The sequence below is a fragment of the Cetorhinus maximus genome, chromosome 2, assembly GCF_964194155.1.
Source record: "Cetorhinus maximus chromosome 2, sCetMax3.hap1.1, whole genome shotgun sequence".
Taxonomy (NCBI): domain Eukaryota; kingdom Metazoa; phylum Chordata; class Chondrichthyes; order Lamniformes; family Cetorhinidae; genus Cetorhinus; species Cetorhinus maximus.
Window position 1 is genome coordinate 65,036,087 of NC_135880.1, and position 18,963 is coordinate 65,055,049.

The 18,963-nt window shown below is 40.7% G+C and overlaps 1 protein-coding gene across 1 annotated transcript in view; it reads left to right on the forward strand.

Annotated features, from left to right (window-relative positions):
- lnpep (leucyl/cystinyl aminopeptidase) overlaps positions 1-18,963 on the forward strand; it is a 140,303-nt gene that overhangs the window by 47,038 nt on the left and 74,302 nt on the right. The window contains exons 4-6 of the mRNA XM_078565686.1: positions 3,347-3,481; positions 5,483-5,603; positions 10,159-10,313. Coding sequence (XP_078421812.1) covers positions 3,347-3,481; positions 5,483-5,603; positions 10,159-10,313 — 411 coding nt within the window. The remainder of the gene's footprint in view (positions 1-3,346; positions 3,482-5,482; positions 5,604-10,158; positions 10,314-18,963) is intronic.

The window sequence follows — 18,963 nt, forward strand, 5'->3', positions numbered from 1 at the left end:
GTTCTGTAGTGAATGTTTTCCCTAGAGCATAAAACAGAGAGTAACAAGCAATTCATACAGAACAAGCGACTAATACGGAAATCAGTAAAAATGAGAGGCAGAGTGTGCTATTGACAAGCAGCTTGCCTTCCACCCAAAGTCCCTGGTGCCATATTGTGTGAACACAGCATGGAAGAATTTGCATTTCCAGCAAGTTTCTTTAAAAAATTAAAATACTTCCCTATTAAGCATTCCAATTCCAATACCAAAATTAGCCAACAAATTCACTTGACAAAAATCTTGTTATAAAAATTGGGTTGAGTCGTTGGCAGAAATTTAAAATTGGAATCATTATTACAAGTGTTTAATAATTTTATGTGAACTGAAATATTATACCTGAAGGCCTAATTGTGCAAAGACTAGACTTGTAATGGCTTCTGATAGTAATAATTAGGCTGTTTTCAAAACTTAGCATCTGAATGCTTTGTAAATGTTGAAAAACGTAAAAAAAACACTTCTACCACTCTCTTTAGTGTGAAACTTTGCATCCTTTTTCGTTTGGAATTCCAACAAGGTTTGAACAGACTCTCCATATCTTAGTACAGACTCTAGGTTTTGCCCAGTTCTGAGTGGTATTTTGATTTCAGTGGACTGATTGTTGAGGATGTTGGCTTGTACAGCGAGACAGAACCACCCTTACTATATATGTAGGTCACAACTTGATGCTGCTCTCCATTTACCATGACCTACCCTGCTAGAAAAGCTCATTATTGATTAGGTTGCTTTTTTCCACTGCCCTGGAACAGCGCTTGAGTGATCGAGCTGACAGCTCTCTTCTGCATAATGCTGTTGCAGGTTTTTCCGTAGCGTTTAGGTCTGGAGATTTTAACCCATGTTGCACACAGTTTCTTTTTTTTGCAGATAAACAATAAGTATTAACCAAAAAGTAAAGCACACTCCATCTCCGCTTTCCATGTCATTTTGCCAACAAATGCGCAAGAGGATGAGGATTGCTGTGCACATACGAATATTGAGATCCTATTAATTTTTATTTAGCAATAAGAAATCCAATTAACCACAATGTAGATGGTGCTGACTAATTTATTAGACAACACTGTTGTAAATGATGCAGAATGAAAGCTCTTTGAAACTGTTGGGGAATCTGAATCAGATAATGGATACCTAACATCCCCTCCCCTTAGCTGACTCTTAAAGCTGGATAGATTACACTGTTTTTTTCTTCCCCCTCCTCTCTGCCTCTATTAGAATGCAAAGGAAGAAATTGTCATGTGCCCTACGACTCAGATTTCTGATGGAAATATATCTCTTCTCAATCCTCTCAAGGCTTGTATTCAAAGTAGCACTGGGGTAAAGGTATATGCCTTTTTCCCTAGACATCAAACCACAAACTGTACCACCATTGAAACTGACACTTTTTGAGCATCCGCGGGCTCGGTGTCTATTATATTGACATACCAATATTTGGCATTGTGTGTACCCATAATACATTTATTTTAAAAGCGAATCTGTCCAAGGTGCTGTCTCTAAATTAAAGCCTGTTAAAACATCAAGTTCAAAACAGCAGTTTGTTCATTCAACTTATTCAAACTCTTCTGTGGTGCCATATAGTATATTTTCTTTATTTCAGCTCCCCTGTTGGCCTGAGATGCGTATTCCTGCTGAGAACTGGAATGCTGAGGAAGAGTTAGTTTTTAGCCATTGAATTAGGCTGGAGGTTGTCAGAAAATAGGGGGATCCAAAATAGAATGCATTGCAGTGGTTAAAATAGAATGGGGAGGAATTCTGTTAGAGTTCCTAGTTACTGCTTTCCTTTAAAAGGGCAAACAGGTATAATGAAAATGGAAATCATTGTTTCCTGGTTTTTTGGCATGTGGAATAGATTGAAGGCTTTTATTGCAATTCACAATCAAATGTACAACCAATTTTCACTAAGATGTAACTAAATGTTCAATTCTACTGTAATACCAGAGGTGACTCAAATCTCAATATACTAGATGTGTCTGGCATTGGATGAGTGATTAAAAGGTCATTAAAAAGAATCTGTGCAAGAGTGCCTCCACTTCTGCACGAATGCCATATCATTCCCCCTGTGTGGTCGGTGCGCTCACTCTGCGCACCTGTTTATGGCACATGTACAAAAATTGGCTGAGTGGTTCTTCAACTGGTTGCCAAGTTCTATATTTATTTTGATTCTGGTAAACTCCAAATACTAATTGTGTCCGTGGAAGAACTGGGCTGCCTCCGGCCCTCCTGTGACAAACAGCTCCGTTCTCCTCTTTGTAATTTTAACCATTTTTGCCTTCAATTAGGTGAACCCTTTGTATGTGTTAACTGTATCTGTGCATAGTGTGTTTGTTAATATACATTCATATCCTTGATGCTTATTCCAAAAACTTTCATTCATGGTGATTTGTGTTGTTCAACTATGCTCAAGACAAGTTCCCATTGTGCGCTCAAACACATCTGTAGGTTGCCTAATTATCAGACAGCACGATGATACTCCATAATGAGATTTGGGAACTGACTCTATGCTCAGTTATGAACTCTAATCTGATACCCAAGAAAGGCTGTTCTGCTTCAAGGTGTAATACTCCAGGGTGCTGCCAATGGGATTTTGTAGGCTTGATTTATCACTGGAGGTTTAAGTGTTTTCCACTTTGCCTTAGATTACATAATCTATTAATCAGTGTTTCTGACCAAACCAGTGGTAAAATTTTATCCTCTGGCAGGTTGTGCTGTTTTAATTGGTTAAACTCCTGTGACTACTTGGAGTCTCTTTTTTTTAAAATCTGATTTTGGTTAACCTTTATGAAAGTTTGAGTTTGCCTAAGTTTGACTGTGTCTCTATGTAGTGAGTGGTAGCTTTATATATGGCAGCCACTAGGTTCACCAAAATAACCTAAAGCTGGTGAAGAATTGTTACTGCTTGCTGTTTGTAACACTGAACAGAACTCGGGGACTTCAAAGCTATAATGTGTTGGGGGTTCCCAAAAAAACCATCGAATTCCAAAGGTACTATTTGAAAACAGCTTTGCAACAGCAAAAAATCTCTTTTTTTGGGTCTTTCCCTATAAAGTGGAGGTGTGGAGGCGTAAATTGAGCTTCAGCATGTATCTGCAGACAGTTGTGAAAAGATGCTGCATCTCCTCTCCAAGTGTGGATTTCAATTTGGTTCTCCAACTGATTGCAATTCTCCAGCATTGTACCTAAACTACCAATTTCAGCATGAAATAAATGCAAAGAATGTATTCCTTTTGGCAAGCTAAGTTTTCTTTAAAATTTCAAAATATGATTAAAATGCTGCAGATGTTTTCAACTATCAATATATATCTGAAATCTGTTTTAGGATTCCACAACTTCAGTTGGCAATGGACTGCTTCAAGACACATTTGTGAAAAGTGTAAAAATGAGCACTTACCTGGTAGCATTTATTGTAGCTGAATTGAAGAATGTCAGCCAGGAGACTGCAAGTGGAACTCTGGTAAGTGCCTAATTTTTTTTTAGTGGTTCCTATTATTGTTTAGGTAGAGGAAAGGCTATATTTATTTACTATCCCCATTCCTCCATGGTAGTGGTAGTGGGCCTTCTCTTTCAACCACTGCAGTTGTTGTATTAATGGTAATCCCAGAATAATGTTAACTAGGAGTTTCAGGACTCTGGCCCAGCAATGATGATGGAATGGACAATATAGTTCAAATCGAGGTGATACATGACATTGAAGTGATGCTGTACCAACAACGTTGCTAATCTTGTTTTTCCTGATGGTAGAGGTCACAACTTAACAACTTAACTTTGAGTTACTGTATTGCGTTCTGTAGATTGTACATAATACAGCCACTGGTTGACGGGGTGAGCATTGAGTCCAGTAGTAAAAGCATTAATCAAGCAAACTGGTCTAATCCTGGAAGCTGGTAGACTTCTTGACAGTTGTGCCTACATCCATCTAGATGCATAGTGAGCATTCCATCACACCTCTGACTTGAGCCTTGTAGATGGTAGAAAGACTTTGAGGGTTCAGGAGGACAGTACCCACCTGCTGCCCTCCTCTTACAGGCACAGCATTATTATGGTTGTTCTAGTTAAACTTTTGGTGAATAATAATCCATAGGATACTGATATTGGAGAACTGGTGCAGCTAAAGGTCAACGAAGCATAGCTTGTTTGAGATGTTCAGAACATACTAATTATGTATTGTAACTTTAATATGCCACTTGATAGCCTACATCTACATGACATTGGCTACTTCATTATCAAAGGAGTTGTAAAATTATCAGTGAACAGCCCCACTCATGACTGTAGAATGGAGAGGGAAGGTCATTGATAAAGGAACTGGAGGGGGGTTGGGTGGAAGACACTGAAATTCCTGCCATAATGTCCTGGAGTTATAATGACTGGCCTTGACAACCACAACCATCTTCCTTGTCACTAGGTAAGATGCCAGTCATAAGTGGGTGCTTCCCTTTGACTCCCATTGACTTAAGTTTTGCTGAAATTCCTTGGTGCCTTCCTCAGTTGAATGCCTTGATGCCAAAGACAGCTACCTTCACCTATCCTTGATGTTTAGTTCATGCATCTATCCTTAGATCAAGGCTGTCATGAGGTCAGGACTAGAGTGGAATCAGAAGTGAACATTGGTGAACAGATTATTGGTAAGTAGGTGTTGCTTGAAGGCACTGCTGATGACTCCTTGCATCAGTTTACTGATGTTTGAAAGGAGACTGATAAGGTAGTAATTGGCCAAGTTGGATTTCTCTTGTTTTTGTTGATGGGATGTACCTGAATCTTTCACCAATGCTATAGTTCTATTGGAGCAGCTTGGTTAGGGGAACAGCTAGCTGTTATACACAGATCTTCATTGGGCCCTGACAATGGCAGTAGAGTTTTTGCAGCACCCCTTGCACTCAGCTACTTAATTTCATGTCAAGTGAATCAAATTAGCTGGACATTGATATGTTTGATAATGAGGACCTCAGGAGAAGGCCAATTAGAAATATCCACTCATCACTTTTGGCTGAGTCTTGTGCACATGTGCTAGGCTCGACCAGCTAAGGATATGGCAAGTCATTCAATCTCCTCTTCATACTAGTTGCCTAGTTATCCAACACTATGGTGAACTGGATCTGGTATACGTACAAAGCTTTTCTCTGATCCATTAGCTATAGGCTTGCCAAGGCTTGTGGATAAAAGAGTAAGGATGTACTGAATCATAAGATTGCATATCCTGATATACAATTTCACTGCTATTTCACATTGACTCATTGATGCTCAGTATTGCTAGTTATGTCATTTGTCTCTCTAACTTAGCACAATGCTGCCACACTACACAACCAAGGATGTCCTCATCATGGAGATGAGAGCTTATCTTTAAAAGGCTAATATTCTTTAGGCTTAGCCCATTCAAGAGGTTTTCTGGTGACGCAACTCTTGTGGCAAAACAATTCTATTTTAGTATTTCTGATCATCTTCCATTGAATTTGACTAGGTATCTGTGTATGCTGTTCCTGACAAGATGGATCAAATGCATTATGCGTTAGAAGCAGCAGTGAAGCTTCTGAAGTTTTATGAGGACTTCTTCAATATATCCTATCCCTTAGAGAAACTAGGTAAAGTAGAATAAAAACATCTTTTAATCAAGCCTGGAGAAGCTGCTGCTGTCTGTCTATAATTGAGATTGTTAATAGCCCTAAATATCTCTACTGCATGATGAAACTTGGCGAAGTATTCAAATGTCACATGTTGTCCTCCACATTAAATTTTGGCATTCCCTAACATTGGAAGATTTAAATGGGATCATTCAGGTTCTAGTATACTGTCTGTATTAACCTGTGAATGCATGTGCATCATGCATGCTTAAAAGGCATACCCTACCCATCTGTAGTGAGTTATCATATTGAAGAAAGTCTTCAGCCCTGAAGGAGCAGTTGGATGTAATTCACAAAACAAAACTAGGCAAAATCAAAACGCTGAAATGTTTTGAGTTTGCTGAGGTAACACCATTTGGATTTGTGAGCAGAAGAGTCATAAAATGTCTACCTTTCATGTTCCCATTCCTTCCACATTCCCTTTGACTTCTGTGTGCGTGTATGAACTTGCAGGGGTTACTGCATGGCCTGACCCTGTTATGGCACCATGCAAGTACACTTCATCTTAGCTGATAATCTACAGCTAAATAGAACAAGCATCTTTTTTTGTGCTATTGGATATGATGACATTCGGAGTTCAAGCTTAATTCTCCATGTTGGAAATTACTTTGCAGAATGTCAACTGTAACTTTTAAATTAACATCCTTTAATGTTACTTCAATAGATACTGTAATTGTGAAACTGCGACCCCAACTGAGCTCACGAAAGCTGCTTCTTTACTGCAGTGTATTTGAAACTGAGCTACAGTTCTAGATGCAGCTGTTTCAGAATTTCACAAAGACTGAACAGAATTCTATTCAGTTCTAAATGTGGATGGGTGCCGAGGGAATAGATGGTACAGTGAGTCAGATCATTTTCCTTTCATCTCTCAGAGCATGGCATGAAGTCAGTACAGACCAATAGGATGAAAATCTTCACTCCTATCAGTTGTAAGGGTCTGAATTGAAATTATTTTCTCAACACCTGTCCTACTGGAAAAGTTTTGTTTTATGGTTGAGGGGGTAAAATACTACCTGTTGAGCACTAAACTGGTAAGCTCATTTGGATAGCTTGAGGGAAATCGCCTACTTTGGGGGTTGGGTTTAAATTTGTCGTTGGTATTCTCTCAGCGCTGTATTACACATAGCCTGAGAGCGCTCCAGCAGTAACGGCTGTCACTTTGGTCAGGTTTGTATTCTTTGTTGAAATTAACATAATTAAACAGGATGGCAGGAAGAAAGCAGGTTTTTAATTTATGAGTAATGCAGGTCTTGGCATGCTACAGGCAGGGAGGGAGAGTTGCCAATTCTGCTCAAGTTCTATTTGGTCATCATCACAGCTATGTCACCCCTCTGTTCCTTCATTCCTCTGCCTTCTTACTCTCACCCCACAGTCCCATGATTGAATCCCCCCAGAGAAGCTCACAGTTACATTCCTGTGCCTTTCTTGACTTTCTCAGAAAGGCCCATTGAGATATCTGCTGCTCCCTCCTTACGAGCAGCAACCCCAACTGTCTCATTCTCATCTCTCTTCTTGACTTTCCCACCTGGCGCATTTGTAGTGACTTATCTCATAACTTCCTTCCTGTCCTCCACTGTGCATTTGAACTCTGCCAGCAAATTGACAATCCTTCTCTGCATTTTCCTCCAGAAAGTTTGTCCACTTATGAGCATTGTCCTCTTGACCTTTTCCACCTTAAACTCCTACTCATTTCATGACCACTCCTTCAATCTTACCATCTCACATCACCTCTTTTAAATCACAAAGGACTATCTCTGATCACTTCCCATGATCCCCACAAGCCCCTCTCCCTTTCCAGGCCCAGCTGGAATATCCTCTTCCCCCCACCCCCCAAACTCAGGGATCAATATCCTTTGTCACAAGGACATCTGAGAAACATTCTCCCAGAGGTTGGGCCATTTCTGTGGAAACCATGGCAGCCATGGAAAATTGGTGCTACGTTCCTTAAATATACTGAACATTAAAATGATACCCTGAGTTAAAATCTCTCCTAGCCACCACATATAAGCCCAGGTCCTTCACACATACTGATCACGCCCTGTGGTAAAATCAGAATTAATTCTTTCAGTCCTCTGAGGGCTCATTAAGATTGTACCTGTGTAAATGCTATCTCAGGTTTAATACATCAGGAAACTGCAGAAGATTGCACAGGCAGCACTCTGTCTTCCAATTGAAACTCCTTTTGATTATTCCGTACTTTATAGTGCCAAATTTATAAAAGGCTGCTGAGCAAGTGTTAAATCAGCTTAACTGCTTCAAGCTTCTAATTTTCCCATCTTGTTTTAAGCATGGTACTGATATTGGAATGAAACTGAGAAGAAATATTTTTTTGTTGTGTGAGAGAATACTTCTGGGCACTGTTTTGTGTTCTACTGTGAATTCACTGAGAGTTCCTTGTCTCTCTTTATATCCAGAAAAGGCATATGGGTCATAACCTGAAGCCCAAGCATGACAAAGAAAATACAAATAAAAACAGTAAATGCAATGAACATGGTAAAATTATAAAGGTAGAAAGGAAGTAGGCTTTTTTGTTTTCATTCACCAGGACGTTACCTGGGATGAAATATTTCAGTTATGAAGAGAGGTTGGGTAGACTTAGATTGTTTTCGTTGGAGCAGAGAAGACTGAGGGGCAACCTGATCGAGGTGTACAAGATTATGAGGGGCATGGTGGATAGGAAGCAGCTGTTCCCCTTAGTTGAAGGGTCAGTCACGGGGGGACACAAGTTCAAGGTGAGGGGCAGAAGGTTTATTGGGGATGTGAGGAAAATTATCTTTACCCAGAGGGTGGTGACAGTCTGCTGGGCAAAGTTGTATCAACATAGAGTCTTTGCGTGTGTTCTTGTAGTTGTCAATGAAGCAAGGACATCAACTCTATCATTTTCTGTTCCAAGCCATATCAAATTTCATGTTCTTTTTTGATCAGCTTTTCAAACCACGTACCCGTCAAAGAAATCAGTTGATCAGTTCACATGTGGGAACTCAGAACTATTCTGTATTGTAGTTGTTTGCACATGTAAAACTTTAAAGTAAAGATAGTGACCACATAGGTAAGAAAAGTTTTAATTTTAAAAAAATGGTAATCAACAAAATGTCAGCACATAGGGTATTTGACGTGCAACATTGTGAAATATAATTTTAAATCCTATGAAAAGATGGTGTAGTATTGAACATAGGAACAGAAATAAACTCATCAAGTCTGTTCAGCCATTCATTCAGATCAGGTTTGTCCAACCTTTATGCATGGGGTGGAGGGGGGGCCACATTTCAAAATCACACAAGGAGCCGACGAGCAAGTTTCAGAAAGATGAAGTTTGGCACAACATTAAACATGAATTTTAAAAATAAAGTATGAAAAGAAACAACTTGCTGAGCAAAAAAAACAATGAGTAATAAATAAAGATGGGTATCAGAGGGTAGTGGGGTGAGTGTGTGTGTGTCTGGCTCGCTCCCAGGTTCAGGGTGCTCACTGACCATCACCCACTGTGAGAGTGCATGATGGTGAGTGAGAGTAAGGGTGTATGAGAACCCAGATACTGGGAGTGAGCCAGATTTATGGATACACTCTGCCTCCATACACAACCTCCTCCCCGCCGCCCCCCACCCGCACTCTCTCTCACTCACCCAGCTTGCATGCTCTCGCCCTCCCCCCACACACACACTCTTGCAGTTGCCCACCCCCCTGCACGTTCTTACCCTTGCCTGCCCCCTTGCACTTTCCCGCACTTGCCTGACCCTCGCACACGCTCTCGCCCTCCTCCGCCCAACCCCGCACATGACCTCGGCCTTCCCCCCGCCTGTTGCGCGTGCGCGCTTCCCCCTCACCCACTCACTAGTGAGCTTGTCTGCAGCAAATGTGGGAGAGAACTGGCCTGTGATTAGAAGAGCAGCACCATGCAGATCTTACCTTTTCGACCGGCATTTTGAAACCTGGCTCTGGGGGCTGCATAGAGTGGCTTCACGGCCGCATCTGGCCCACTGGCTGTACATTGGACAAGCCTGATTTTGATTATGGCTGGTCTGTAACTCAATCCCTTTTTTCCCTCCCTTTTATGTCGCTTGATATTTTACCTTACCTACAGCTGTGCCCCTGTTCCTGTGGAATACAGTAGGGTCATCAGCAGATTTGAATGCTAAACTGAGGACGATACATACAAAATCTCATCTGTAGATGCTGCTTGACCTAATGGGCTAGAAGCCCAAACTGATATAATCTGATGGAAGATCATTGACCTGAAACGTTAACTCTGATCTTTCTTTCTCCACAAATTCTGCCTGACTGCTGAGCATTCTCTCTGTTTTCTGTGTTTTTTTTCAGATTTCCATCATCTGTAATATTTTGGTTTTGTCAAAAAAACAAAATCATTTATTTTGAAATTCTGCTCTGTTTATTAGGTGGAGATTAGCTCACTAAATTTTGGAAAGCATGACATTCGTTATTTTATTAAATATTTACATTTGCCTGTAATGTATTCACATCTGGAATATCTTGGATTAAAGTTTTTTTCATTTCCTAGATTTGGTGGCTGTCCCTGATTTTGAAGCAGGAGCCATGGAAAATTGGGGCCTAATCACTTTCAGAGAATTAACACTCCTCTACAGGGAAGAGACTGCATCAATACTGGACAAACAGATAATTAGCGTGGTGATAGCTCACGAATTGGCTCATCAGGTAATTTGATTAAACTTCGATATATTTTGAAATAAATGTTTTAAGCAAGCAATGAATGTATGATGTATAATTGCTATTTAAGTAATTTGTCTTGTTAGATTCTGATGGTGCTAGCTCCTATGTATAGTGCTTGTTACTATATGCATCTCGAGGCTGACGGAGGACTCGTGTCCTACATCCTATAAACTCTCAGTTATTCCACTTGTAGAAAATACATTACCAGTAGAATCTTCTGATTTCCCCTCTTTTGTTGCTCAATTAGTGCCTATAACATGAACTAACTTTCATTCTGACAGCAGACATTCTTCACTAACTGATGGTGTTTGACTAACAGATGATACATGTCTGGCCTATCGAAAGCTCCTTGATCTCTACAAGAAAAGGAGTTGTCACTCTAACTTTACCACCCTGATTTCTGACCACAGGGTTGGCCTTTGCTAGGACACAAGTAAAGACTTGTTAATAACAGAAAAGAAAGGAGACTGTTTAGAATCTTACCCATAATATTTTTGGATCTAGTATCTTGATTGACCAAGAATATTTTGGGGGTGGGGAGTGGCAGGGAAGAGGGTATAGAGGATTAAAATGCTACCATTTGATCTCCAGGACTTGTGTTGGAATCCATCAGATGGTATGATTTTCCTCTCTCCCAAATGTGTGGGTGCAATGTGAAATTGGATTGAGACTGCCCAAACATTTCTTACTGGGGAGAAGTTTACTACACTAAACTACCCCTAATTTACCACCAATTGTAAAGTCTATACAGAGAGGTCATGGCATAATTGATGTGAAAAATGGAAAAATAAGTGAGGCAAATGACCAAACATTCAGCACTTGAAAATTGAGAGCTGCCTGTGAAAGCACAGCAGACACCAGCAGCTCATATTTAGAATGCTAAAATGCCCTGAAGCCCCAAATCAGACTGGCCTTTGGCCTCTCTGGGACAAATGCTGACAGCATAGTGCTGAATCTAGGCCAGGAATGGGCTCAGGTGAGTTTCCAACACTTTACAAAGATTTTTTTTAATATAATGATATCATGGCTTTTGTTTGGTATTTTGCACATTCATCAGCACCTTATGCATTTCCTGCATTGATTGACGTGAAACAAAATATGTTTCTGTTTAAAATTTGGGTTTGATGAAGGCAAAATATTTTCTATAGCACCCCCATAATGGAGAGGTGCCTTTCCACGCTAGATAATGGAAACCCGCAGATAATAACATTTCCAAATTTTGCTTATGTTTGTATGATGCAGCAATATCCTAGAAGTTGGAATAATTTGCATTGATATGATGTCTTTAATGTAGAAAAAAAACTTTACCCATCTAAGAAGCTCCATGTAATGAGAAGTAAATGGATGCTGATCAAAGGATATTATGGTAGGTGGCCAAAAGATCTCCAGAAAAGTTCCAGGTAGGGTCTTGAAGGAGGACAGAGAGGTGAAGAGCCAATAAATTTTGGCAGGGAATTCCACATGGGTCCTAGGCCGCTGAAAGCATGGACCCATTTTTGGGGTGAAGCAGGGGAAAGTGTGGGGTTGATGCACAAAGGCCGGAGTCAGAGGGACAAATAATTGTTTGTAGACGAGGGGTTGTAGGGCTCAAGGAAGTTGCAAAAATGCAAGGGGTGAGGGCATGAGGGATTTCAACATGAGGTTCAGTGCCTAAAAGTAATAAAAGAAAAATGATGTGCAATATAACTGCAGTCTGTCTAAATAACAGCATAAAATTCAATGATTTCATTCAGGCTTTTGCTGCTGGGATAACAACAATATGTTTCTCGCATCTCGTAATAAATCTATTTTGCTGTTGGATACTGGGATTTAGTTTGTCTTGTCTGGTCTGCATTGGCAAATATGAATTTTGGCAAAGATTATCCAACATTTGACCTCCATTTCCGAGTGTTACGTTGCTTTAAATTTTCATGTGTTGGGCTGAAGCTGTAATACACCACAGGAGTGCTTTTCCTGTTTAACAAAATACTGTCTGTTTCCTTGGCAAATTGAATCATGATTTAAAAAATAAAATGACTGTGCCTTGTGTCATTAATTAGGTTTTGACGTAAACAACTCACTTCTCAATCTGCCAGGAAGCCTCATTGTCTAGCAGATTTCTTATTTCCTGCAGATATTCAGCGTGTGGCTTTCTGGAACCGACAAGCTTTATTTGAAATCTTGCACCAATCTACTGTAGTGCTGTAATTCAGACACTCTGGAGCTCTGCTATTGGTACACCTTTGTAAGAATAAAGCAGCGAAAATAATGTAGATTGGCATAAACATTTGTTTGCTTTTTGAAATTTTTTCATATGTTGAGTATGAACCCTCTATTTCTTTCGTTCAGCTGACCTTCTGCTTCTGCTTTAATTGTGCCAGCATCATAGACCAATACCTGTGTTTCGCTAATGTTTATGGGTAGCGCTAGCTAAACCAGGTCTGACCTGCTGAAATAGTCTGATAATGAAAACTTCTAATTGGGAATATAAGTATGAGGAGAGAACTGGCTTAAGGTTAATTGGATAAATAAGACTAAAAGGTATGGAGGTAAATGAACAGTTGGAAACAACAAAAATACATTCTACTGAAAAACAAAAACTCAGCAAGAAGGACCTATCCGTGGCTCACTCAGGAAGTTAAGGATAGTATTAGATGAAAAGAAGAGGCATACAATGTTGCTAAAATCAGTAGCAAGTCTGAGGATTGGGAATGTTTTAGAAACCAGCAAAGGGCCACCAAAAAGTTCATAAAAGGAAAAATAGAATATGAGAGTAAACTAGCCAGGAATATAGAAAAAGATTGTCAGAGCTTTTATAAGTACATAAAAAGGGAGAAAGTAGCTAAAGTAAATGTTAGTCCCTTAAAAGCAGAGGCAGGAGAAATTATTATGGGGAATGAGGAATTGGCCGAGGCATTCAACTAACATTTTGTCTTCACAGCACAGGACACAAGTTTCATACCCGAAATAGATGACAACCCAGAGGCTAAAAAGAGTGAGGAGATAAGGGAAGTTGATATAATCCGAGATTTTTTTGGAGAAACTTAAGGGACTAAAATCTGACAAATCTCCAGGACTTGATGGCCTAAACCCCAGGGTTTTAAAAGAGAGAGCTGCAGAGAGAGTGGACGTGCTAGCTATGATTTTCCAAAATTCCTTAGATTCAGAATGGTCCCGCTAGATTGGAAGTTGGCAAATATTACACAGCTTTTCAAGAAAGGAGGGAGAAATAAAATAGTGACCTTCAGGCCAATTATTCTAACATCAGTTGTCGGAAAGGTGCTGGAATCTATTGTTAAGGAAGTCTTAACAATGCACTTAGAAAAGCATAGTATGATTAGAACAAGTCAACATGGTTTTACTAAAGGGAAATCCTGTTTGACAAATTTATTAGCGTTTTTGAGGATGTAACTAGTAGAGTAGATAGAGGGAAACCTGTAGATGTAATATACCTGGATTTCCAAACGATAATCGATAACATGCTACTCAAAAGATTATTAGGAAATACAAGGGCTCATGGAGTTGGGGGTAATATATTAGCATGGATAGAGGATTGGTTAATAGATAGAAAACAGTGTGTGTGCAAAAACAGGGCTTTTTCAAGTTGGCAGGCAGTGAATAATGGAGTTCTGCAAGGATCAGTGCTGAGGCCTCAGCTATTTACAATCTATGTTAATGACATAATGACTTAGATGAGGACTCAGAAAATAATGCATCAAAGTTTGCTGATGATACCAAGCTAGGTGGAAAGGTAAACTGCAGGGAGGACACAGAGGCTGCAAAAGATATAAACAGGTTAGGTGAGTGGCCACCAAGATGGCAGATGGACGATACTATAGGGAAGTGTGAAGTTTTTCACTTTGGTCGTAAGAATAAAAAAGCAGAATATTAAAAGATGAGAAACTTTTACGTGTTGATGCCCAAAGATTCTTGGGCGTGCTTGTACAAGGAGCAAAGAAAGCCGGCATGCAGCAAGACCTGAACAATATCCAGGCTTGGGCTGATAAGTGGCAAGTAACATTCGCACCATAAGTGCCAGGCAATGACCATCTCCAACAAGAGAGGATCTAACCATCTCCCCTTGATGTTCAATGGCATTAGCATCACTGAATCCCCCACTATCAACGGCCTGGAGGTTTCCATTGACCAGAAACTGAACTGGACAAGCCAAGGAAATACTGTAGCTACAAGAGCAGGTCAGAGGATGGGAATTCTGCAGAGGATAACCCGCCTCCTGACTCCCCAAAGCCTGTCCACCTTCTACAAAGCTGAAGTCCAGGGTGTGATGGAATACTCTCCGCTTGCATGGATGAGTGCAGCTCCAACAACACAAGAAGCTGGATGCTATCCAGGACAAAGCAGCCTGCTTGATTGGCATCCCATCCAAAACTTGCAATGTTCACTCCCTCTGCCATTGACGCACAGTGGCAGCAGTATGTACCATCTACAAGATGCACTGCACCAACTCACCAAGGCTCCTTAGACAGCACCTTCCAAACCTCTAACTCCTAGAAGAACATGGACAACAGATGCATGGGAACCCCACCACTTGTAAGTCCCCCTCCAAGCCACACAGCATCCTAACTTGGAACTATATTACTGTTCCTTCACTGTTGTTGGGTCAAAATCCTGGAATCCCTTCCTAAAAGCATGTAGGGTGTACCCACACCAGATGGCCTTCCGTAGTTCAAGAACATGGCTCACCGCCAATTTGTCAATGGCAATTAGGGATTGGCAATAAATGCTGGCCTAGCCAGCAATGCACACACCCTGTGAAAGAATAAAATAAATACATAAGGATGGGTTTTGAAGATTTCAAGTGATGGAGCTCTGCCTACTTCTTTAGGCAGCTTGTTCCATTGTGGGGTTGCCGTTAGGAAGAAAGATTGTTGATACACTGGCCGGGATATTCTGGCCCCGTCGCGGGCAGCATATGAAAGGAAATAGCTGCAGAGATAGTGAATGCACTGGCAGTAGTCTTCCAAGAGTCCTTGGATTCTGGAAAAGTGCCAGAGGATTGGAAAGCTGCCAATGTAACACCCTTATTCAAAAAGGGAGGGAGACAAAAAAAAGGTAACTATAGGCCAGTTATCTTAACATCTGTCATTGGGAAAATGTTGGAGTCTATTATAAAGGGTGTAATAGCAGAGCATTTAGAAATACATAATATAATCAAGCAGAGTCAGCATGGCTTCATGAAGGGGAAATCATGCCTGACAAATTTATTAGAATTCTTTGAGGAGGTAACAAGCAGGATAGATAAAGGGGAACCAGTCGATGTAACATACTTGGATTTCCAAAAGGCGTTCGATAAGGTACCACGCATAAGGTTACTTAATAAGATAAGAGCCCATGGTGTTGGGGGTAGTATATCAGCATGGATAGAGGACTGGCTAACTAATAGACAACAGAGTTGGATACGGGCCGGGGGGAGCGTTTTCAGGATGGCAACCTGTAACTAGTGGAGTGCCGCAGGGATCAGTGCTGGGGCCACAATTATTTACAATATATTAATGACTTGGATGAGGGAAATGAATGTACTATCACCAAGTTCGCGGATGACATAAAAATAGGTGGGAAGGCAAGTGGTGACAAAGAGTCTACAGAGGGACAGACAGGTTAAGTGAATAGACAAAAACTCAGCAGATGAAATATAATGTGGGAAAATGTGAGGTTATGCACTTTGGCAGGAAGAATAGAGGAGCTGAATATTATGTAAATGGAGAAAGACTGCAGAAAGCTGCAGCACAGAGGGATTTGGGGGTCTCGTGCATGAATCCCAAAAAGCTAACGTACAAGTTCAGCAGGTAATAGGTAAGGCAAATGGAATGTTGGCCTTTATTTCAAAGGGAATGGATCATAAATATAGGGAAGTCTGCTAAAATTATACAAGGCACTAGTTAAACCACACCTAGAACACTGTGAACAGTTTTGGTCCCTTCATCTAAGGAAAGTTATACTGGCATTGAAGGCAGTCCAGAGAAGGTTCGCTAGGTTGATCCTGGGGATGGAAGGATTTTCTTATGAGGAGTGGTTGAGATGGTTGGGCCTGTACTCATTGGAGTTTAGAAGATTGAGAGGTGACCTTATTGAAACATATAAGATTCTTAGGGTGCTTGACAGGGTAGATGCTGAGAGGCTATTTTCCCCTTGTGGGAGAGTCTAGGACCAGAGGGCATCATCTCAGAATTAGGGGGCGCCCATTTAAAACAGAGATGAGGAAGAATTTCTTCTCTGAGATTAGTCAATCTGTGGAATTCTTTACCGCAGAGGGCTGTAGAGGTTTGGTGGTTAACTATATTCAAGGCTGAGATAGACAGATTTTTAATCAGTAAGGGAATCAAGGGTTATGGGGGAAAGGCAGGAAAGTGGTGTTGATGATTATCAGATTGGCCATGATCTCGTTGAATGGCGGAGCATTCTCGATGGGCCAAATGGCCTACTTCTCCTACTACTTCTTATGGTCCCAGCCAGAAGTCCATTGACTTGTGGCGGGACCAGAAGATCACAGTGGCGGTTGGGTGTGGAAAATCCCGCCCACTGTCTTGAAAACAAATGGTTTTTGTAATTTGTGTGGATGGCTACCATGTGTTGTCATTGCCAGAGGGCACCAAGTACTTATTTCTGTCAATTCCCACCATTCATTCCATATTTTATAGAACATGGTCAGTCTATTTTTCTCCCTTCTCTGTTGTAGTGATCGCCATTCCAAAACTTTGACCAAGGATGTGACACTGGTATTTTGCACATACTGATTTGTGCAGCATGCCTTTGCTATTTTCAATCTTATGAGAAGGGATCTAATTGACCTGCTCAAAGACCTCTGCAAGTGGCTGCTGGAGTGTGTGTGAGCTACCAACTTGTCTGTTTCTCTTTATTTTGCCCTTCTCCCTCCAAGGAAGTTGCTTGTGCAATCTGAATTGCTTGGGTTACTGCTGAGCAGACTGATATTTGGAACTTGAGTCCTCACAATCCATTTACTAAGTATCCAGCACTGCTCTCATTAACATTTTATGTTCATGTTTGTGGTCTGTCACAATGCCTTTTTAACATGAAGAACAGGGTAATTTAAGATTTCAGCTAGGCACAAAAGCAAATCATTTTATATAACTAAGAGTTAATTATCAACTTTCTTCACAGCAGCAGGTGCCACTTGTTATCACTAACGGAAAAGATAGACCTGCATTTATATAATGTATTTCGCAACCACTGGATATCTTTACTAAATGAAGAACTTTATTTATTTATTTATTCATTCATTCATAGGGTGTGGGCTTCACTGGCTGGGCCAGCATTTATTGCCTATCTCTAATTGCCCTTGAGAAGGTGGTGGTGAGCTGCCTCCTTGAGCCGCTGCAATCCATGTGGTGTATGTACAGCCACAGTGCTGTTATGGAGGGAGTTCCAGGATTTTGACCCAATGACAGTGAAGAAACAGTGATATATTTCCAAGTCAGGATGGTGAGTGACTTGGAAGGGAACTTCTAGGTGGTGGTGTTCCCATGCATCTGTTGCCCTTCTCCTTCTAGATGGTAGCGGTCGTGGGTTTGGAAAGTGCTGTCTAAGGAGCCTTGGTGAGTTGCTTCAGTACATCTTGTAGATAGCGCCCAGTGCTGCTATTGTGCATCAGTGGTGGAGGGAGTGAATGTTTGTGGATGTGGTGCCAATCAAGCAGGTTGCTTTGTCCTGGATGATGTCACATTTCTTGAGTGTTGTTGGAGCTGCACTCATCCAGGCAAGTGGAGAGTATTCCATCACACTCCTGACTTGTGCCTTGTAGAGGGCGAACAGGCTTTGGAGTGTAATTTGTTGTAATGTAGAAAAAATAGCAGGCAACTTGCGCACAGCAAAAAGCAGCAATATGATAATGACTAGATATTGTTTTTGTGATATTGTTTGAGGTAGGGAAGAATCCAGTCAGGCTCGAAAGGCTTCTCTAAAAGGGATGGTCCTCCTGGTGAGGCCAAAAGACCATCAAAACAGAAAATATTTGCAGAAAAAAATGGGAAAGCTATAATTTGGGAGGAAGAACAAATGGAGGGTGAAATATCTGGAAAGTTTGCCCTATTATTGGTTTGACTACATAATAAAGTTCTAACGTCCTAGTCTGGTAAACCTTTTTAATGAGTATAATCCATGCTGAAAAACTGATTTACTTTGCTTCATGTAGATAACAATACTTAGCGTGGAGTGGACGTAGAGAGCATATCTTTAAATATGATTTCAAATAACGCTGTAACTTGGCTAACTAGCTGATAGAAGTCTTTTGATCTCTCCACAGCAATTGCTCCCATGCTCAGTGAGGGAGAAACATTTATATCAAAAGCTGCTTTTAACCACTGACATTTAAGTGCTAGAAGCTAGAGATCAGAGGAGGTTATCAGTGTATTCAACATTTCCTTTTTAAAGTGTGAAGTGCACATGAAATGAACCAAGGTTCAGTCTTAAGAGGAAAACATTTTCTACTGAATATAAATATTGTAAATACTAATGTGATTATTAAGATGCTATTTAAACAGTTACAGGTGCATTCTACGTTAGCCCTATAAGTAGCTTTACAGCACAAAGGACCTCGTTGGGGCAGTTGGGGTGCAGACATAAATCCAGATTAGACAATTAAAACAAATTCAGGGTTGGTTCCACTGGTACAGTCTTG